At 47.0% G+C, this 23,491-nt stretch overlaps 1 protein-coding gene across 12 annotated transcripts in view; it reads right to left on the bottom strand.

Annotated features, from left to right (window-relative positions):
• RBFOX2 (RNA binding fox-1 homolog 2) overlaps positions 1 to 23,491 on the bottom strand; it is a 174,393-nt gene that overhangs the window by 75,453 nt on the left and 75,449 nt on the right. The window contains exon 1 of one of the 12 annotated variants that reach the window (XM_054818513.1): positions 13,464 to 13,739. The exons of 10 other annotated variants lie outside the window; for them this stretch is intronic. In XM_054818513.1, coding sequence (XP_054674488.1) covers positions 13,464 to 13,490 — 27 coding nt within the window. In that variant the 5' untranslated portion in view covers positions 13,491 to 13,739. Of the gene's footprint in view, positions 1 to 13,179; positions 13,293 to 13,463; positions 13,740 to 23,491 lie in introns of those variants that run through there. One more of the 12 variants, XM_054818546.1, reaches the window with a different exon arrangement.

Genomic DNA, 23,491 nt, shown 5'->3' with positions numbered 1-23,491 from the left:
TGCCCATGTTTTAAAAGATGATGGTAACTAAACCACAATCTCAATGTCACATGCTCTCAAAGATGCCTCTTGGACTGCACAAGGAGAAGACGCTCCTCATACCTGGATCCTGGCCCAGCTTTAGGTACAAGCTGGGCACCAAATGGATTGGCCCTGTCATGGCTTGGGCGCTGCAGGACATGTGCAAGGGTATGTGACAACTCAGCAACGTCTGTAGATGCATAATCTTGGATTGAACTGTTAAATTCCCCTGCAGCCTCATTTTAGCTGCTTTTAGGCCATTGAAGGGTCTTTGCCACGTGTAGAAGAGACCCTGCAGCACATCAAGAGTGAGCTTCCTACCACAAGCCAGAGCTCCTGCTATTCCGTCCATGGTCCTCCTGGTCAAGGGGATGAGACCACGGCATCATCCCAATGCTGCAGAGCCTGCTTGGGATGGCCAGTTTCCTATTAATGAAATTCTCCCTCATCCCCCTGCTCTATGACACAAATTGGCTCCAAAGTGAAGTATTGAGCTGTCAAACGGCAAAACCTCTCTCCAAATAGCATTTCAAGGAAGAGGAGCTACTGAATAGATGAATCAATCACCTGCCACCTCCCTCTGTCCGAAGGCTCCTGGAAGAGCAGCAGCATCCCTCCTTCAGGACTGGTCATCAGCTGCACCACCAAAAAGATGCTGTTTATATTAAAAATATAAAATAGCAATCACAGCAGTGTAGTTCAGAGAGTGACAACAATCCTGCTGCTTTGCCAGCAGTGAGTCCTGGGATTTTACATCTCTGCTCCTAACCACCACCCCAACTGTCCTTCATATATCACTAAAATTTGAAGGATCCAGCAACAAGTCAGACCCAACCTGGCCCAAAAAATACCTTGTACTTTCCTATCCTATTAGCAAACCTCATACACAGAGGAAGCAAAATATACTGGAAGATTAGCAATTACCTCACCAAGTAATTTAGAGCAGGAGCCACCATTTTGCAGCAGACATCAAAATAATGAGTGTTCCTCTGCTGACTGTGCAGCTCTGCGTTATTCCCATGATGGGCCACATACCCAGCAGCACATTAACATGGAAAAAAATGGCATCTGATCCCAGGCAAGAACGAAAAGATAATGTTTGCTACAATACAAAAAGTGTTACGAAGGAAAACAACATTTAATCCTGTGGCTCCTGAGGACTTCTCATGACTCAGAAAATAAATGCAAACAGATGAAAAAGTTAATTTGGATCATATCAGCCCCACTGGCATGCAAAGGGCAGAGCAGGCACCCTGGGGAGAGGGAGGGAAAGATTTGCCGTAGATCAGGTTACTATCACTGACAGCTGACCTAAAACACCACAAGATTTCAGCAGACTCTGCCAGTTCTTCTAATTTTCAAAGATGCAACCATCTCCTTTAAGAGACAAGATGTGTAACTGAGGACAGGGAGGGGGGAGATCCTGTAGCACAAGTATATAAGCAGCCAAGATGCCAATACCCGCTGCTTTAGAAGGAGCATGATTAACTGAAAACAAGAAGAAAGCAGAAATGAATTGTTCCTTTAAAGATGTAAAAGTTTTGATCTGAAGCAACAAGGACATAAGGAACCAGAATCGTTCCTCAGTCGAAGGTTGCTGCATGAAACAGACAGACAGACAGATGCTCTGTCCTACAAACATGCTCCTTCAAAACAGATGTCCCTCTACGACCCAACACACTCTCAGCTTGGGAAGCCGGAGACCCAGCTTGCTGGATGGACTCCATGCAATCATCCCCCAGATGGGCCAGCACAGCCCACAGATATGCTTCATCACTGTCAAACCTGAAAAATGTTCTTCAGCACAAGCTTTCAGCACTTGGTTTTAACTTCATCTCGTTTGAAGGAACCTGAGCTGCCCTGCTCCGCTGCAAGCAAAGGGTAGGCAATGCTGAGAGCTTAGAGGACTAGCTGGGCACCAAAGGCAAGAACAAATCGGTGCTCCGTAACCTGTTTTTCTGTTCTGGGTGATGCTTTCCAACTTCACGTAGGCAGGTTGGTAAAGCTCATCAGAAACTAAGCATTGTTTGTGCCCTGTTAAATTTTTAGAAAGACTTAATGTTCAAAAGTTGCCAATGACACCATGAGTAATAGCCCAAGGCAGCCAACGTATTTATTGTTACCTGAAGTGCTTTTGCTTCCTTAGGCCTTCAAAATGCACTAAAAGATTCACAGGAAGACTGATACATGGGAAAAACCTCCTTAAAATCCAGAAATTAACCACCAACATTTACTTAAAAGGGCAGCACTCCAAAAATCATTTACGATTAAAATGATGATGACTTAATCTATCACTCTTATAGCTTCCCCTAGCATGAGTCTGGGACAGAAAACCCTTCCAGAACCCCAGAATTCTGCACCACAGGGTATGAGGACCACCTACATGCTATAGCCGATCTTTGGTGACCACAGAGAGAATAGGTCTCACAAAGCTATAGGTCTCAGCCTATAGCTTTGTGTTCTGTTTCTGCTGGGTACTGCTGACATCACACCGGAGGATTTGACAGACACTTCAGCAACAGCAGGACTGATGCACCTGACCACACATGGGTGCAGAGGAGCAACAGGGACAGTAACTCCAGCCAGAAAGGTGGGACAGATACAGCAGAGGGCAATTCCCAAACTACTTCACAGCTGGATCAGCTGCAGGAGACCTGGCCCCATGCTAACACTCTTCTGCTAGGACTGCCAGAATAGTAGCCTGGAGGCTCATCACAGCTCTGCATTTAAATTGTGTAAATCAAACGTGGTTCTTTCCTGCCACCAGCTTCTTTTCTCCTAGATTTAGGCCAGATAGTATCTCAAAATAATTGTATGGTGACACACAGAGCCTCACAGCTAACCTAGAGGCCTACTACACTATAGAAGACTGTAGTCGCTTTCAAGAAAACCCCTAGAAGAATGAAATTTATCTTCCTTTACACTCCTCTAAAACATTAAGAAATTCCTATTACTCAGCTCTAGCTGTTGTTCTTCCCTGTGTTACACATAACATACCTCAGAGTTTCCTACCCGCCCACTAAAAAAAGCCACTTTGGCTTTCTGGATACTTCTGCTTTAAGCAGAGGTCTGGCTGGGAGACACGTGGCTGAGCCAGCAGGCAGGACCCCGGCCACCCATCAGGCAGGGAGGCTTGGAGCCGGGAGGCAGGGCAGGCACAGATCTGAACAAAGTTCAAGCCTGCAGCCTCTGGTGCAGCTTTCTCCTGACTTCTGTGCCGCGCTTGCAGTAACTCCTGTAGCTCATTGTCAAAACCAATTCAGAGTATCCCTAACAACAATAAAAAAAGTCCTGAGACATTTGAGCTGAAAGGGACAGTAACTTCACCACCTCTCTTACCTCCTTCACAGCAGGGCTTGTTTCAGGAGGATCTTCGTTCTGTCTACGGCCAAAGTTGCCATCAGGCTGGCTCAAAGCTACAGTTTCAGACTTGATGGAAAACATGGCTTAGGGATCTTTAATCTGATTTAACCCGGTTTTATTTAGATTCATCTCATTGAATAAGAGAAGGTATTTACAAGTCTTGCTTTCTGACACAGTATCAAGATCTCTGCAGTATTTTTTCCACCTTTCTGAAGTCCACGTTACCAAACAAATTCATTCACACCTCTTGCAGCATTTTGACCAAAAGAAGCTTTGAAGATCTAGAGTCCCTTGGAAAATTTCTCTTAGGATGAAGGTTTGCAACTGGCTTTGGATGACCTAAATTTTTTCTGCCACCAAGAGGGTCAGTCCCTCCTTGACTGCACCTCTTCAGCAGTCACACTTAGCCTGTCACCCATGTCCCTGTGAAGGACATCTGGAGCAGGGAACTGTCCCAAGTTCTCACCACAGCCTCCAGTCACCACCTTCTTCATGCCTGTTTCTCACCACACTACACTCTTCACCACAGATTGCCTCCATCACACAGTCTAAAGTGACCCCAAAAAAACACCAACACCCCCAACTCCCTCCAAAACAAACTAAACTTATATAAGAGGGACTCCTTGAAGTACTTTTCCTCCCCTTCCCACTGCTTCAAGACAGAAGAGAGCTTCATCCTGGAGCAGGGTGGAGGCAGACCAGAGAACGGTTTTGCAAAGCAAATGTAACAACATAAAGCAGCTTCATCACTCACACAAAGAAAAGCAAAAGGAAAGTTAAAGCAAACTAATAGGCATTAAATATTTGAACACTAAGCAAAGCTAACATACCACAATACCTTATAGTCCGACCAACAGTCAACAAATTGACTAATTCACTGATTTCACCAAATTACCACGCACTTTCTCCTCTACCTCCTGATAGAGGCTGGGAGGAGTCTTTGTAAGATAACATAGATCTAAAACTCTGCCTGTTGAAATTCTGAAATCCTTTCCCCTGTTGCCTTATTTATCTCAACCGCATTTTACAAAGCAGGAAGGGACACAAGCTGGAAAACAAAAGCCTTTCTTTCTTCTGCTCCTTAATATTCCAAAGTACTTTGCATAATTGTTCGATTTTGATAACCTCCTTTCATATGCTGCAATAGCACAATGTAAGAAAAGCAACAAAGAACAACAAATCAAATTAAGAGTTTCACTCTTCATGGAGAGTATGTGAGACAAAGGGGGACTAGTACTATCCAAGAAATCTGAACTCCTCTCCAAGACATTTTTAAATCGGTCTTTTTAAGTAATTTAAAAGCAGGTTTGGCTATAGGACTGGAGGGAGAGCATAGGCTTCACGTAAGGAGCCCCAGTGAGACCCAATAGGCGAATGATGGTCTATGCACTGCATAGGTCAAACTCTGATTATCTAAATCTTCATTAATCACAAGCAATTATCTGGAAGTCAAATATGCCCTCCAAGTCAGACAGCTCGACATACCAGGACTTACAAAGCACACAGAAATCCTAAACTCCACAGGACCACAACTGCAGAGACTATGAATTTTAAGCAGGATAACCGGGAGGACAGTTCAGAGGGTTTTAACCATACTCAAGACTCCCAGCCTGAGGGCAGTCTTCAGAAGCGGCTAGAAGATCACCCTTGCAATTACTTGGACATTTTTGGTGTCTCCATGCACCCTCAGATTACAGGCTACTTGGAGTGCAATTCCAGTTAGGTATTTAGAGACGACTCAGTGTGAAAGTCTCCATGACAGGCAGGCCTGGTAGAGCCAGGCTGGTTGATACTTCCCATTATAAGACCCTATTTTCCATTGTTTATAATTCTGAGAAATCATTCAAAATGAATTTTTTTTCATGCTATCTGCATTTGATTTCAGGGTTGGTAATTTTTTTTGTTGCTTCAGCCGTATCAATCCAACCCGAGAAAGAAGTAGGGGGAATATTTTGTCTTGTTTATGATTAAAGGGGGGGGGAAGAGAAAAAACCCCACCACCCCACACACTTTGAAAAGCCTACGAGGACTTCATATTTAACAGAAAAATTTGCATTTCAGGGATCTATATTTAGTAACTATACTAAAAAGCCACCAAAATCTGACCAACATTATAACAGAACTATGGAAAACTACACTGCTTGTCTTACATTTTATGAACTAAATCTGCTAGTAAAGCCAAATATGATGGTACAAAAAAATCTAAAAACAAGAAAAAAAAATTCCAGTATGCAAAACCTAACAACGCATGCCTGCAGCCCAGAAAGCCAACCATATCCTGGGCTGCATCAAAAGAAGCATGGCCAGCAGGTCAGTGGAGGTGATTCTGCCCCTCTACTCCGCTCTCGTGAGATCCCACCTGGAGTACTGCGTCCAGCTCTGGGGCCTCCAACATAAGGAGGACATGGACCTCTTGGAGCAAGTCCAGAGGAGGGCCACGAAGATGACCAGAGGGCTGGAGCACCTCTGTCTCCTATGAAGACAGGCTGAGAGAGATGGGGTTGTTCAGCCTGGAGAAGAGAAGGCTCCAAGGAGACCTTACAGCAGCCTTCCAGTACCTGAAGGGGCCTACAGGAAAGCTGGGGAGGGACTGTTTACAAGGGCATGTAGTGATAGGATGAGAGGTAGTGGGTTTAAACTGAAGGAGGGTAGATTTAGATTAGATGTTAGGAAAAAATTCTTCACTGTGAGGGTGGTGAGGCACTGGAAACAGGTTGCCCAGAGAAGCTGTGGATGCCCCCTCCCTGGAAGTGTTCACAACCAGGCTGGATGGGGCTTTGGGCAACCTGTTCTAGTGGAGGGTGTCCCTGCCCATGGCAGGGGGGTTGGGACTAGATGATCTTTGAGGTCCCTTCCAACCCAAACCATTCTATGATATGATGAACCTGCCAAAAAGGAAAGAACCAATCCATTCTTTGCATTTATCACGGAAAGAACAGATGGTGGCAACAAGTTTTACGTTAAATATTAGGAAAGACTTAGCAGTGCACAGAAAGGAAAGGGACTTGGATTGTCAAGGCTGGCAGTGGCACACAAATGTTTTTAAGGCAGGTTACTTGCCGTCAGGAATCGTTTAGACATAGTTTATTCTAACAGGAAAGAGAGACGCTCTTGAGGGTGGTTGGCAGTGCCAATTGCACCCCATTTTCTGTGATTTGATGCTCTTGTTCAGGGCTTATCCACAGCTTCACAGGAGACACCAGCCATGTCAGAGCCAGGTCTAGAAATCAATGACAGCAGGGAGATGACCCATCTCCTGTGCTTTGCACCACTCCCTTTGTAGGGATCAAGTAACATGGAATAGCAGTTATCTACCTCAAATCCAAAAAACCCAAGAACCAGATCTGGAAGCGTAGCAGAAAGAAAGTAAATTGGGACAAGAAGCTTGAGCGCCAACAGGACAGACTCAGTGGTGGGGGGAAAAGGGATAGATCAGACAAGTTTCACTGCAATAGGAACAGAAAAGGCAAACTAAATGAGGAATGCAAGGAGTGGGTGGAGAAGTTAAAAAAGCGTATGACAAGGAGACTGTAGTGAGGACAGGGAGGAGGAGGAGAAGCAGAAAAAGAATAAGTAGGCCTAAAAATCAGCTGAGAAAGAACTGAAACGATCAAAGTAAAGTAGTAGTGTGCCGAAACAGGATGACACGTAACTGGAGAGAAATGGAGACAGGGACACCATGGACATGGACTTGCATGGGACAAGCTACTGATCAGGGATCACGATAAGAGAGGAGGAGACCCATCCATCCATGATGGATGTCAAAAGGTGAGACAGGAGAGGTCATGCAGAGATGGAAGAGAGGGGAAAATGTGCCTACTAGTGTACACTCCCAAAACCTAAACCAGAGCCTAATACTGCAAAAAGTCATCATTCCTCTGCTGTCAGCAAATATCCAAAACCAACTGGCAAACACAGATCAAGCTGGCCTGCACAGAAAATGACAGCTAATTACACATTCAGTGAAAGCGGCGGAGGTCTGTGGGACACATCTGGGATGGCCAACCCTGCTACCGATACTCGCAGAGGTCATCATGGTGCCACATATACTGGAGCTGATGGGGACGGGTGGAGGGCTGTCTGGTTTTTCTTTCTTTTCTTGTGGAAAAAAAAATAGCATGCAATCATGTGATTAAAGACTATCATAAATAGACACAGAAATAAAGAGAACAAATGAAGGTTTCTTTCCCAACTTAAAATATGGAAATGCCCCGGAATTGAAGTGCCTTCCCATTACCATCTTGATAACTCTCAATTCAGTTTGTGAATAATATTGCTCAATAGACAGTTTTGCAAGGAAAAAAAAAAATCAGATATTTTAAACAAAGCACACTGTTAAACAGGCCCAGCATTTGTCCTATTTTCTTTTACACAGGCAAAGCACACACTATTTTTTCAAAAAGCTTTCAGCTGAGCATTAATTGCTCTAGCTTCTGTGAACCCTACAAAACCGGCCTATACATCTCCAGCCCTCACTGGTCCTAGCACAACCTCCAGAAGCCCAACAAAAAAATCCTGCACAACAGAGAATCATAAATAACTCTACAGGAGCAAACAAAATACTTTTGGTAGGAAGGTTTTAACATTTCTCTACTCTGATTCCAGGGAACATGTCAGATATTTAAAAGAATATTGTCAGGTATTCTTCCTAATATTTGAAAGCAGACTAAGGCAAATTAACCACCTCCTCCCTGGTACTCAGACCTCCAAGGGATGCCTGTTAGTGAATTCTGTGACTTTGCAGCTAGGAGACAACTAAGTTGGGGAATTCATTGCAAAGGGGCAGCTAACTGCACACATCATCTGCTGAAAATGTATCTAAAACAGGAACATTGAGCATTTTACCTGAAGCAGTTAATAAGACCAGAATCCAGGTCTAAAAACCATCAGCACCCCCCACCCACACCACCTCACTGCAGCCCCCTTTTGCACTGGTGTTAGAATTTTGTAGTAGAAGGTTGGTCAATACTAATTAAGTGCAATGGAGCCATCGTGAATTAATACCCTGCAGGGAAAGATGTTGTTGGTTTCAAGGGCTTCCCTCCTCCTCAACCTTCAACTTTCAGTATTTTTGGTAGCTCAACTACAACTTTCTCACTAATCCAGATATTTTAAGAACTATTAATTTGTGAAGTAACAATAAAACAGTATGTTAAATTTACACAGCCTTGTCATCTGAATATTGCTGTGTGTACTGTGGCAAACTTAGGCATCCTCATTTCTCAATTCCCAGGTACCTGGGGATAGTTACCTAGTCACCTGCAGAAGAAATACATTAGGGAGCAGCGAGGTTATTTCTAGGACAGGCACTTAAGGAAATGGCACTTCTGTATCAAGTTCCCTTTTACATTGCTATCCTGCCTAGGCAACGTTGAATGCAGCTTCTGCCATCCCAAGGCTGCTCTGCAAGCGCCTACAGCAGTTCGCTTCTACTCTGATGCATCTGAAAGTGCTCAAAGGTGGTAAAGAGAAAAGGACTTAAAAAAAAAAAAAAAAAAAGAAAAAACACTCACTGTGTTCTGACAGGCCTCATTGATTTTTAAGCCCTTAAGAATTAGCCCTTCTTGACCGATAGTTAAATCTCTTAAGTATCACAACAGTTAGAGACACAACCCATAGGCCCACCTCAAGCAACCATGTCCTTACATCAGGGAAAGTGAACCACAGATCCATCTTTCAATTCCCACAGGAGATTCTCCTGGGAAAGTCACTGGCTAGGCTTCCTCTCGCACAAGCCTCTGCTGCTGACATGGTGCCTGCAGCACTAAAACAAAGTCCTACGACAAACAGCAGAACGGAAGCAAAAACTAGGGGACAGGCATAGGCACAAAGTCAGGTACCACTTAAACAAGCGCTGCTTTTAGAACAGCAAAGAAAGAGGAAGAGCACAAGGCTGTGGACAGAGAAGAGAGCAATCCCCTTCAGACAGCTCATGTAAGTTTGCAAGAGTGACACCAAACTGAGGAGCAAACAGCAAGGACGCTTAGCCCGAAAAGAGAGGGAGATGCAATCCTCAAAGCAAGGAAAGGGGACAGGGGAATAGTGGTAGCTCCTGAGAGAAGCCGGGGGGCGGGGGGAAGGAGCCTTCCACTACACACAGAAGCAGCTCTTTTTTTCAAATTATTTCTTTAAAGGGGACAGGGGAATCCTGCAGCATCCAGCTTGCCTGGAGGGGAACAGATCCTAAAGCGGACGTAAGGGCATGGGAGGGGGGAGGCAATTCTGGGACTCGGTCTCCCTTGCAGACAGTTCAAACAAAGGAGGACGGTCTCCTATAATGGGATGCATTGTACGTTTTTAGCTAGCACAAGGTGGCTGTCGTGACAAGGCTCCCCATCTCCTGTCTTCCTCCCCCCCTCCAAATACGCACCCCCTGCAAGATCCCAACATGGAGCACAGACAAAGATCTGTTTTATCACACCATTACTGTAATGGGAGGTAGAGAAAGATAGGGAAAGGGAACGAGGCAGAGGAACGAAAAGGAGACAGAGAGGCCTTTAATGAGTCAGCCGCTGCTCTGATTTAAATAAGATCTCCATTTAAGGAGCTCTGCATTTGTTATTTTTTTTAATTAAAAAAAAATCACTGACTGAGCGAGCAACTTCTGGCTGTACAAGGTTGTATCACAGCCACACATGGGGTCTGGGAGGGAAAGGGTTATGGAAGGGGGAAGGGAAAGGGAAGAAAACCTCTGGAAAAAATGAGGCTGCTTGCTGGTTCATTTTAACAAGGACATAAATTAGTCTCAAAGCCACAAACGCCATCACCTCCCTGAGCCCTGGGCAGAGCGTAGCAAGTCAAACACGTGCCAAGATAAACGGCACTGGCTGAAGCCTCCAAGGGGTGCTGGGGGGGACAAGAAGGGGCACGCTGGCAGGCAGGGCAGCAAAGATGCTTCAAATGGTGCCACAAAATGGAGACTGGTGATCCTACAGCTGCACAAAAGGGGACCTTCAGATGTTTCTGCCTACACCCACATCAAAAGCTGGGAACTCAAGACAGAGAAAGAGAGAAAATGGGGTACTGCAATTGGAAAATAGCAGCTCTCCCCAGTCTGGTTTTAATTACCACAAGCAACCCTTCCTCCTCTTCCCATCTTGGAAGAAGGCCCGCAGCCCAGGTGAAAGGCTCCATTGCTGGCAGCAGGGAGGGGAGCAGACAATGGCGGGGTGATTCATTACAAAGGCATACATACATACACGCACACACACATGCTCGCTCTCGGCACTGCCGGCTGCCACATGGGCTGGCGGGACTCCTTAAGGAGGCAGCAGCTCCCTTCCCACTCTCTGAGATGCTCGACACCTTCCCCCTCTCCCAACCCTGATGGGAAACAGATTCAGAGGAAAACGCCAGCAAGGCACTGGGCTGTCCAAGAAAGGGAGGGCTTTGTGCTCCACGCAAGCCAGCAACCTCACCATGCACCGCACAGAGAAAAAGCCTTTTAGCATATAATTCCCATCCACCCAAGACTCTCTCTTTTATCTGCAATTAGCACATAATGTACTGGGTCTCGTTTAACATTCATTTGCACTGATTTAGGATTAAGGGGGATAAGACCAGGGTACTTTCTGTTAATGAATCTGAGCTCTAGCTCTCATTAGCAATTTTGGTTTCCTCTTTTTCAAGCACGTTTCTACCTTCCAGCATCTCCCATTTCTTCCCATCACTGTTTCTAATCTTTCCGCCCCACATACTCCCATTTATTTTGTTTTACCAGCCCTTCGTGCCTATACAGAAGCTGATCTCCCAGATTTCCAAGGAGGATGGGTGAACTTGCTCCCTAAAATACCACAGAACGCAGACCAGGCAGGTAGTGTTTTCTGGAGACTGAACCAATGGAGCAAGAGACTGTAGCAATGCTGAATTCATTCAGTGGCAATTACCAGCTTAACATACCAACAACATTTACGTTTCATAAATGAGACAAAGCCCCAATGAAATACGTTCACAGCTTGTGAGTAAGGCCACTCCACTGCTTCAAACAGCGCTGCAGAATGAGAGAAACGTGGCTGGGGATATTGTCCTGGATGTGCCACACTCCCTCAGCTCCAGACTCAGCCGAGCCTGCAGTGAAGTACTGCTAAGGACCAGCCTAAGAAGCCAAATGCTCCCCCTGCAAGCAGCAGCACTATGCTACAGCTGAACTCACCTTCGCTGTCTCCCTCAACTTTGCATAAAAGGGTTATCAGCCGTTCATTCGGAAAGCCCCAACTGATGAGACACAGTCCGAGCTCTCCTCCCCTACTGGTTATTTTAATATGCATCTTCTTCAGCATAAGCATGTAAGTATGCAGCACCAATCCTGAAAACCTATCCTAGATAGTACATACTCTTAAGACAGCCATAATTCAAGGTCAACCAACGCTAATAATGCACAGTCTTGATGCCTCTTTTCCAGCATCTGTAAATTGTTTCTGTGGAAGACAGGTTTCCCTGAAGCCTACTAGGATATCCCAAACCTTTAAACAAGTTTATACCCTCCTCTGTTTCAGCCTGTGCTCCAGCAGAATCTCATCATTCCCAGCTCCACACGTTTCCAAACCAACCAACTCATACTTCAGGGTGCTCAGTGCTAGACGCGCACAAACTACACACACTTGTGTACCGGTGACCCAGGCACCTCTCTGCACTGCACAAACGCAGGCTATGTGCATAATGGTCGTGGCCGAGGGCACGTTGCAATACAAGGCTGTGCAGAACAACTCTCCAAAACGTGCCCACGCCAATCTGTAGCTCAGGGGCATACACCTCCATCTAACTGAGCACGCAGCAATACACGAATGGACCCCGACTGTAGAGACACGGCTTTTCAGCATCATTTGCTGAACTAAATATAGGTATAGAAAGCCTCAGGAGATTTCTGCCAAGCTCTTCCATCTCAAAACAGAAAGCCTTGGTCCAGATAAAAAAGAATCGGTAATGGAAGGGACTAAATAGCAGAAGGAGAAGGAGGGGCTTGGGAGCCTGGGAAGATACCTTAAGAGTGGACAGAGACCTATTTTTCAGCCACTGACAATCAATGCAAGATGAGAGACAGAAAGGGTCAAAGCAGGTGCCACTTCTTGCAGCAGGTTTCTTCTGAGCCAGGCACCCGTCAAAGCACTGCCCCTTGCAGTGGGACACACAAGGATCTCGGTAGCAGCTAACGAAGGGGGGGATTCAGCCAGGGCTAAGGAAAGCCAAGACAGTATGCATCTAGTCTAAAAACTGCAAAGCTCTACAGAAAAACAGCACTTGTGAAACCCAGATTTGATGAAAAGTTCCCTACGAGAGTCCTTCCCTCCACCCCCTTTGGGAACATCCCCCAAAGGTTTCCAGCTCCGCAAGGCACTGCGGGGCATTATATAATGCCTAACTCCAAAGGATTCTAGCTCCGCGATGCCACTCTCCTCCTCCCCCCTTTGCCCCCTCCCTCCGGTGGCGACTTGCAGATGCCATGCCAACAAAACAAAAAAAAACCCAAACAAAAAAAATTAAAAATCCAAAAACATACGGCAGCCTTAAAAGGCGAGCACTGTCCGATAAAATCCCCTCGGCGAGGCGGGGGAAACGCGATGGCCCTGGCAGCTGGCTGTGCTCCCCAAGAAACGTCAGCCGCTTTCCCCCGGGAAGACACGGGCAGCCCCACGCCTACAGCTGCCGACAAGGGCTTCCCAGCCCTCACGGGCACCGTTCGCAGCCGGATGGAGAAACGGCCGGGAAAACGTTTATCTTCGTGCTCTGCCGGGATCGGTCGTTCAAAGGCGGGTTTAACCTAACTCGGGAGCAGAGGCACCCGTGCCCCTCACTCACCTCTTCTCCCTAGAGAGAGCTGCGAGGCTGCTCCGGGCAGGGGGACTGCAGGAACCCCTTTTCCCCCAAAGGTTCCCGGCGCGGCGGGGCTCCCTCCCGCCCCAGCGCCGGGCGGGGGCGGCGCGGAGCCACGGCCGCCCCACGGGGAGGCGGCGGGGCAGCCCCCGCTGCCGGCCGCTCCGCACCGCGCCGGGCCCCCCGCTCACCGCCCGCCGCCCAGACAAAGCCGGGCAGGCAGCCGCCGCGGCGCGGCACCGGCAGCCCGGCCCGCCCGCCAGCCTTACCTGAGTTACCATTTTCTTTTTCTCCATAAACCAAAATGGGGGAGCCCGGCCGCAGGGGGGGAGGGAAAAAAAAAATAAAGAGAAAAAAAAAATTTAAAAAAAAAAAAAAAAGGCAGCAGCCCCGTGGAGGCGGGCGGCGGCGGGTGCCTGCGCTGCGCTGCCTCGCCGGCGCGGTGCCCCCCGAGCCCTTTTTCCTCCCTTTCTTCTCCCGTGTTCCTCCCTTTCTTCCCCTTTCCTCCCTCCCTCCCCGGCCGCCGCCCCCCCGGCTCAGCCAGATGGCTGCGGGAAGCACCGCCCCGAATGCCGAAGGTAATTAATGCGAGCCGCCGGGACCGCCCCCGCCGCGCCCCGCCCCGCCCGGCACGGCCGCCCCGAGGCCGCCGCCGCGCCCGCAGCCCCGGCGAGGTGCTCCCTCGCCTGCCCGCCGGGAGCTCCTACCACCTCCCGGCCCCGGGAACCAAGGGGCTCGGCCGAGGCCCAGACTTGAGCTGGAAACAAAAGGAAGGTCTCCCCGCGCAGCGCTGCTCCCAGCCCGGCAGGACCCCAGGGCCTGCCGGTGCTCCTCCGCACCTACCATTCCCAGCGGGTCGGGTCCAGAAGCCTGGCTTCCCCCGCCTGGACCTCACGAAGCAGGAGAGAGCATCTCCCAGCAGGAGGATGCTCGGGAGATAGCTGTCAGTTTTGCACAGACCTCCCTCCTGCCACAAAGGGGAGAACGCATGGGTGACACGGTGTGTTGGATGAACCGGAAGCAATATCCATGCCAGGATCTGCATTTCTTTCATCATAAAAACTGGAGATCGCTGGACTCCTTCCCAGCTGGCTTTTTTTTCCTCTCATTTATCTTCAGTAAGCATCTGGCCCTTAACACCTGAGCACTCCATGGTTGGCAGTATTTGTTCTCCCAGCGACCCCGTAAAACAGACCGATACACTGCTACCCCATTTGGCAGACGGGATCTGAGACGCTCTGATTGATTTTTCCCAACACTGCACCCACGGAAACCTGCGGACAGGGCTGAACACTATCTGTTCTCTCTGTTAGAGAAGGGGACTGTGCCGATGCTCCGGTGCTCGTGACACGGAGATAAAACCAGCTCAGGCAAGTTGCCCCTCTGATGTCTCTTCTCGACACCCGGTATTAGAAAGACTCCCCAGGCTTTTGCAGCAGAAAAAACAAATTACAGTGCAGTAACACCTTGCATCCCCCATGTATTCTCCTTTGCGTGAATATGCCCAGTTATAATTTACACTCAAAACCACCCCCACTCCACCCCTGCCCAAAACCTAGTGGTTTTTTCTTCACCGGCTTCTGCTGCTGCGCTGCTGTCCAGACAGCCTGTGCTGACCCATGGCGCTTTTCACTTTCCCAGTTTCACCACTACAAACTGACCTCTGGCTCCCTCCCTCCCCCTTTCTCTCCTAAGGCAGCAGGCAGCCAGCGGGAGTGCACATCCCAGCCTTGCTCGCTCCTCTGGCATGAAAAGCCTGAGACCAAGACACCGGCAAGCCCTTACGTCCCACCAGAGCAGGGAGGCAGAGCCACGGGCCAGCCACTCCACGTGACCAAACAGTCCACTGTGGTGTGGGGTCCACTGGGAAGGAGCCAGCCTCCACGGCTGCGGCCCGCAGGGCTCTGAGTCAGAGTCTGCCTTTTTCAGAGTTATCTCATCCTCTCTGCTAACTCGTATCTTATGATACTACAGGTTTACAGACAGTATTGTAAAACCAGGGAAAGTATTGGGGTTTTTTTTTTTTCCTCCCCTATTACAAACCTGAGACTCTGGAGCACGATTCTGGGTCAAGTGTAAATTCCATTTCAAAGCAGCAGAAAACACAGTGACCTCCTTATACCTTTGCCATGACAAAGCACCAAGTTTCAGCAACGTGCATCTCATTCACCAGACCTCTGCAAATCACTCAGGATAATCTCCTTATTTCCTCCACTTAACTGTTGCATTCACCTGGTCTCCTCCGTGCCGTAAAGTGGCAACTTCGTGTCCCAGATCTAAGGCACAGACCTTCAGGACAAAGCACCATCATGCTACCATCATCCCACCGCTGTTCACAGGGATAGCATAATTTCTAATCCATTTTGGCCTTCACCTTAGGAACCTTTACAAAATATTTGCCATCAAAAAGAATCCTCTAACAACAACAACAAAAAAAAAAAGGTGCCCAACGGCATACTGAACCCTCACTTGCACTGCCTCCCACCACCCAGTTGGTACAACTGCTTTGCTCAGATGCCAGCAGAGTGGGAATTCCCTTCAGTGTGATCTACTGCTGGTCTCCTTCTTTCATCTCCATTGTAGGCCAGAAAGCATCTCCTCCCCCATGCTTGGAATATATTCACCTTTGCTCCCATTTAGTGAAAGAGAAGCCCCAATTTGCAATGGATGTGCTTGGGCAACAAGAAATGCAGGCCTGCAGGAGCTCTGATTACCAGAAAACATCTGAAATGAACATCTGATACAAAGTTTCAAAAGCTTCAAGAATACCATGGAAAACATGATCAGACTTGATAACACTTGAGGTCTTTGTTGTCTTGGGCTCTATTGGAGGCCACAAACTGATAAAATTAATTGGTGAATCTGTGCAGCTCACCTTTCCCCATTGTGGGCTGGGGGTTCAGATGTTGTCTCACAGCCAAGTGAAATAAGTTTGGTGGGCCTCTACTTAGCTTCTCCTACGTGCAAATCATGGAACCACTGCCCAATTTACCATCACTGTTTGCTACCCTCCACTGAGAAGAATCAAAGACTCAAACTGCAGAACATGCTGCTGAAAACAACAGAGAACAGTAGAGCTGAAGGCTGGAAGCCTGAAGAACATACAGCTCAGAGCCATGAGATCATCCCTTCCTACTTACTGCATTTATTCAAAAAGCAACATATTCAGAACGGCTCTAGATGCCAATACTTATGAGTTCTCATGATTTCTTGTGCATCAAAGGCACATATGCGTTGAAACTTCATTACCGTGCTGTAGAAGTAGCATTCTGAAATAACTATGGGCAAATTTAACTAGTCTGCCTCTGCAGTGCCAGGGCACAGCTTATCATCCTTAACACACCAGGCAAAGCTCATTGCTCCCACCTGAGCATGTCTGCACCACTTTTATATTCCCTTCTACGTTCATCCGGATGTACACGATGGGTTTTAGTTAGCTCCCATCATTCAAATCCTAAGGGAAAATAAGCTGGAGAAGGATGGTCAAGCAGCAGGTGATGGGGCAAGGTCACTGAAATCACACTGGTGAGAGCACAGATGAAGAACTAACCTCTAGTTTGACTAAGTGGTCTACACATACACTTGGGTTAGTTTAACACACAGGACTGGTAGAAACAGAGAGAGAGGAGAAAGCCACAAGTACTCTGCTTTCATCAAGTTTCAGGGTTTGTCTTCCTTTCACTTTTGCTATACCTGTAATTCCCCTTTGCTGCTAAGGTGGAAAGCAAGCATAGCCTTCGATTTTAACATCCCATTACCTGCATTTCTGTGCTGGCTCAAGCTTAGATGGAGCAAACCTGCCAGCTGGATCAAGGCCAGAGGGAAGAAAAAAAAAAGTTTCAAGTGCAAAGAACCAATTTATCAGGAACAAATCTTAACAACCAAAAGACACACTTCTGCTGGTGGATTCTATTCATGTGCGTAATAAACACCCTGGTACAAAGTAACCTAACAACATACTCTTTAGAGGCTATCAGAAGTATCTCGGGGTAGATAATCTTCAACCGCCAGTCTATGTTTCACGTTTTCTGGATAAATTTAGTGCCTGTGAGGACAAGGAATGCTGACACTGAATAGCCAAGGATTGTGCAGAGAACATCATCTTTCACTTGGCTCTGAAAGTATTTGAGCCTGACCCACAGTCTCTGGCTTCTCCAAGACTCCACGCACCCAGCCAGCAAATCTCACGTGTGCTCCAAATATAGCCCCCTCCCCCAGCAGAGGCTGCAATACAGGCTTTACCCTGCCCCGAGTGCTGCTCTCAAACCCACCCAATCCTATCACCCTATACATCCTCGCTAGACCTCCAAAAGCAAAAAGGTGACGAACGAGACTTTGTCAGAGGTTTTGTGGGTGGTTTCAGAGGAGGGAGGAGGAAAATAGGTGAGGAGCTGCTCCCGGTGGCTTGCCATCCCTGCGGGACGGACTGCAGTCACACGTACAAGTCACATGCGCCCGGACAATGCAGTAAGGCACGCAACAACAGACTAGTTTGCAGAGCATGGCATTGCTGTCAGCTCAACCCCCCTTAAAAAAAAAAAATTAAGAAAAAAGCCAAAAATGCAAACAAAACCACACAAGTCTCAAACAACACAGACCTTGCAGTTAAAGTGTCAAACAGTAGTGCTCGCATGCAAGAGCCTCAAAGCCCTCCACAGAGCCTCTGGGCCGCTGAGGCCTGGCACGCACCAAGCCAAGGAGCCCAGCATGGAAGCAACGTCCTTCTACAAAACCAGTACATAAGCTCCAGTTTTGCCCAAAGAACATACAGAGCAACACCAAGACTCCATGAAGTCGTCACTGTCCTTTTGCTTACCTGGACGACTGGGTATTGGTAATCCATACAATACACACCATACATAGCCAAAGATCCTCCAGCTAAAGGCCAAATGGACACAGGACTGGAAGCTTCAAACCCGAGTCTCCGTCTTTCAGCCTTGTGGGAAGGACTCTGGCAGCCCTGCGCAGTGCTTGGCTCGGGCCTCTGGGGCCACTCAGGTTGACACTAGCTCAGCTGAAAATAAAAAGGAGCTGCCTGGCTCGGCTCGGCTCAGCCCCTCTCTTCTGGGATCCAGCAAGGCAGTGCTCAACCATAGGCGGCAGAGGCTCCTAAAATTAGAAATCCCCTACTGAAAACGGCCCTGCAAGCCTCGACTGAGGAGCGTCCTGCGACTCCCGGGCAGCAAACAGAGCGACTGCCAAGAAGAGGGGGACACAGGATCTTCGCAGCCACCGCTGCTGGGGATGGGAGGAAGCAAACAGCATTTAGGATCTGAAAAGAGCATATGTTCTGGGCTCTAGGTGCGTCAGAGGGAACACTCCCAATCCAGGACAGGGAAAAACATATGGGACTGTTCCTCCCCCACCCCCATACCCTTCTTGCTGTCCTCGGCAGGGACAGGTGCTGGGATTAGCATAGTAAAACCCTTTGGTGTCGGGGAGGGAGGGAGAGGGGAGAAGCCACACTGATATCTCGCGCTGAAGGGATCTCTTTCACAAGGCAGTACGCGCCCGTATCGTTTAACGCCTCTCCCTCCCTCCGCACTTGAGGCAGGCAGGGACAGCTGCCGGAACCGGGGCTGGTGGGGGGAACTGGGCCCTGGGACAGCCCCCACCATCCCGGCCTTGGGTCGGCAGGTTGCCCCCTCAGCTGTTCCAGTGTACTGGGGTGGGGGGGTGGGGGATTAACTCTGCCACAGGGGAAGGCGAGCAGTGGGGAGAAGGGGGCAAGGCTGGGCAGGGCCAGTTGTTGTGCCCGTTTTAGGAAGCCCATCCTCCCCTTTCCCAGGGAGGAATCTGCTCCCTGACCGACAGGGACAGATGGGAAGCTGCCCGGACAGAAGCCGGCAGGCTCACCCCGCTGGCCCTGCGTGCCGGGCGCGTTACCGGACACCCAAGAGCCCACTGCCAATTCTTAGAAGACATATCATGGCTGGGGGGTGCTGGGGGGCCCAACCTCCCATAGCAAATCGTACAAGGTTTCACCCATCTCTATGCCAAACCACACCAGGCTGACAACGGCCCAAAACCAGGCTCCCAAAGAGTTAACAGCCCAAACCCAAAAATGATTCCCACCGTCCTACAAAGGAGAGCAGTGATAAAACCGTTCCATCCAAAGTTTCAAAAATGAGGATGTTACAGTGATCGAACCCAAGAAGGGCTATCCATATTTACCCCCGCCTCCAATTTAAATGCATATGGTGGAGAGTTTCTGCATTTCTAATCTTTAACTTTTCTGTAGTGCTGCCATGCACCACAAAACATCTACCTCAGCCTAGCTCTGGGGTAGCTGCCTTTCCATCGTTACTGATAACTTCCTCCCCCGCAGAAAGAGTTAAACCTAAGATTTTTTTTTTTCCCAAGAGGTTAAAGGAGTGGATCATTATCTAGGAAGATTTGCATGTGCGGCACTTGGTAATTTAGGTAAAAGGTGCCTAATTTGCAGCCCTCTGACGCACCCAGCCCTGCAGGACAGCTCCTGGCTTGTCCTCTGCTTCCACTGACCTCTCATTCTGCGATGCCTCAGAAAAGGACAACTAGGAGCTGGGTGAATGGTTACGGCAGCTGCCGCCCACTCTCATCATCTTTCCTGGGGCCACTACTTCCTTACAAAAGGAGCACGGCCAATTTGGGGAGTATAAAGCATGACATTTTCTACTTCTAAAAAAAAAAAAAATTATAAAACTTTCTATAGACATTGTTTCTGTATGAAGATTTGCACAGAGAGAGAAATTAATTGCCCATAAATGGGAAAGCAGCTATGCTTCTAGAGCTCTTCACTGGGGAAAAAGGATGAGGCTCCCACAATAAACTTCCATCTCATTCTGCCTTTGACCAGTTTATTTTGCCCTAGACCAGCATTCTGGAGCTCACATCATGCCGCCTCCTCCTCCTCCTCACCTTCAGAGGGCTGTCTGCGTGCCTCTCAGCACTCCTTCTGCAAGCCCTGCTTTGGGGCACTGACTGTATCTGGTTCCCTCTGAACAGCCAATATTTTTTTTTTCCCCCTCTTCTTCTTTCTGTAACTACGCGTTCGATAGGTGCCTGCCCTTCATTCTTTTGCATAGCTCGTTACTATGCACTCAGGCAATTTAGTATCTCCAATAACATCTTTTTATGAAAAGGCATTAATTTATAAAAACCCAAAGTCTTTTCCACAGCCTGTTTTTGCTACTCCATATTACTGCCCCAGGTTTTAAAACAAAAACCCTAACTAAGTTAAAAACCTTACATTTATTTCGCAATCCAATTCTTGTCATTTCCAACCAGGCCTCAGGGGAATATAATGTTTCCAAATCCTAGTGCAGATATCTTACTATCTATAAATAACCATCAAATGGGCAAAACAAGGAGGGGGAACAGGGAGCATCACCTAAGCTCCTCTGTTGTTTTAACTACAGATCCAGATAGAATTGCCATGCTTTAAAGTTTTGACGCAGATTTAAGTATTATGCTTTAACCAGCATTAAGATACTTGGGTGACACTTTGGTAAGAAAGCATCATGCCTCCTGTGTCCCACAGAAAATTAAATGACAAAAACTAGTTTTAAACTTGCATGTGCCAAGATGGATACAGCAGGACTAAACAGACTTTAGTGACTGGGAATAAACTACTCAATTTTCTGCAGGGCTGGCCATAATGGCTGGTTTACTACTGCACACATTGACTTGCAACCAATATTAGTCAAATGTAAGATGGCGCCGCACTCCATAATTTTATTTCAAGATAAAGACCCAACTGCATTACCATATAACCTGCTATGGATATGCCTTTCCAGTAACACAAGTTAGGTAACTGTTATAACATCATAGCCTTGTTCCTGCAAATGCTTACACATATGAATAATTTTAAAATTACAGAAATATTAACACTGGAAAAGACCTCCCAACACACAAAATGAGATCAATTGCTATCATACAACGTCATCTAATCTTCTCATAAAATTTATCAAGCTACATTGTAGAACTGGGTTTTGCAGCTACGCTACCCTGGCCAAAAGCCTGCTCTAGAGCAGCACTCCCCAGCAGCTGGGAACTGTGTCTCCAGCTTAACGTTATTCCTGAGCAATTGCTGTTTCTTCTTTGTTCATGTGCCAGTACTGTCCTCTGGCTTAACCGTATTTTCTCTTTCCCTTACAGTTAACCTCCCTGATGTATCCCCTCTCTACCCATCTAAACAAGCATCTGTTCCAGCCCTTTCTCACATGACAGGCTTGCTATTCCCCAATCTCTAGAAGCCCTTTCTTGTACCTGATCTAGCCTGTGCTCTTGTTTTTTGTGTGTGTGGGTTGTTTTGGGTTTTTTTTAAGACATTACCCAGAACAACATGGTTAGCTCCTAATCCATTTCACAGTTCCAGCACTAAACTGCACCTTCGCTAGCCTCATTAATACTTTCCTCTGTAGCACCACATCAGGTACTGTAGGACCCATCTACACAGTAAGATGCATCATCCCATTAAGAAAAATGCCAATCAAGTTAAGAAAATTGGCTATCTTAAAGACAGATAAGCTGATACGGCACAATCCTATTCTGATGGATTTGTGTTGCCTTTTATCTCATTCTTCATTTGTGACCAAGCCTTTAATTATTATTTTTGTCTCAGATTTTGCATACAGGTGAGGTTGGACCAGCAGGTCTGTATTTACTCAGATCATCCCCTGCTGTCAATAAAGCTATTACACTTCCTGTTCTCCAAATATGTGATAGGAGTCCTGATTTGATAGATTAAAACTTGTATCAGATGTGCAACTTCATGAACTGGTTTGTTTCACTTTCAGGAACAGGTATCACTGTTCCTGAGGCAACCCCACTGCCCAGCCCAGCCTGCATGCACTACGGTCTTGAAATGTCCAACGTGGTGGTTCTTCAGCAGATTCATGCCCATTACCCAGCCTGCCTGTGCTTCTATGATCAACTCTACCTCCAACCACAACAAAAGATTTGTTCATTTTTGTGATCGCAATAAGAGTATCCTCATTAACTACACTATCCTCAACACTAAGTGGCCTCGTATCTTCTCTTCTTCTCTCTAATTGTATTTTGAGAAATTGTCACCCATTTTCTTAGTAACATTTGTAAGGTTGGCCATTCTCACTTCATCCCTACAGTTCCTGACTTTAAAGGCACAGCAGTGTCTGCTGGTAAGTCCTTTTTCCATCCCTTGTAAATTCTCTTTTTGCACCTAATAGTCTTTAATAAGGTGATTATGCCTCCAGTTAGGCTGAAGTTTCTTCTTACAAGCTTTTCCCCCCTTTACTTCTATCAAAAATTTGTATCCAAAGTACTGCTAACAAATAATAATTAAAAAAAGCCCCGAACCCAAACCACACACCTCTACATTCAAGTCTGAGTTTTCAATCCAGTTCACCAACTTCATTAAATATTTTGCTTCATGTATCAAAACTTGTATCATGATCACCCCATCCAAAGGTGAGGACATGGAAGCTTCTAAACAGCTTGTTTTCCCGCAATAGTCATAGTACCAGTAATTCACTCACTGTCTCAACAACAGGTGACGATGCTACAGTGACAAAATCTTTTGACCCTATTATTATTAGCAGCATTTGTTCTCCAAGCTATACCTGAGAAATCAACATTTCTCATACTAATATTTATCTCTCTAATGGCACTGGGAATAATATCATTTCAGAGCCACAAGTTTGTATCCAAATCCATTCCTATGAGGGATTACAGCAGACTCACAGTACTCCCTCTGGGACCTCTTTTACCATTCTTCCCCACAGCAATTTTGACCCGAAACAACAGATCCTGCGTTATCAGTATAACTACTCTTTCTTCTTTACAGTCTACTGCATACAATACAGCCTATCACCTTTTACATCTGCCCTATCTGAACCACACATAATCTTGAATGTATGTTAAAGCCATGATTACTATTCTTGCAGATTGATATTACCCCTATAATATCCAGTTTCATGTTCTGCACCAGTAGCTCTGGTTCCTCTACTTGTTATTTCTAATGCCAGGAGCCTGAAAAAACAACCTGATATGTTTGTGCATTTACTGACCACACAGCTCATAGCTCCCTCAACTAAGAATATCACCCATCTAGATATTACTGAATTTTACTGTTCTTTTACTAACACATTTAATTTTGTTGTTTTCCATCTCCTGCCTACCCATCACTTTACCTGGAGATACTGTTTTACATGCTACTGCAGCAGCATTTACTTAATTTTCCTCTTTCTGTGTACTAACCAAGGCATGGAGATTACACAAGTTTTTCCCAACGTTCTCAAAACCCAGTAATTTGCTTCACATGCACTGCTCTCTT

Source organism: Grus americana, chromosome 1, assembly GCF_028858705.1.
Source record: "Grus americana isolate bGruAme1 chromosome 1, bGruAme1.mat, whole genome shotgun sequence".
NCBI classification, from domain to species: domain Eukaryota; kingdom Metazoa; phylum Chordata; class Aves; order Gruiformes; family Gruidae; genus Grus; species Grus americana.
The sequence above is the reverse complement of the archived record's forward strand: the minus strand, read 5'-3'. Positions and strand labels throughout refer to the sequence as shown.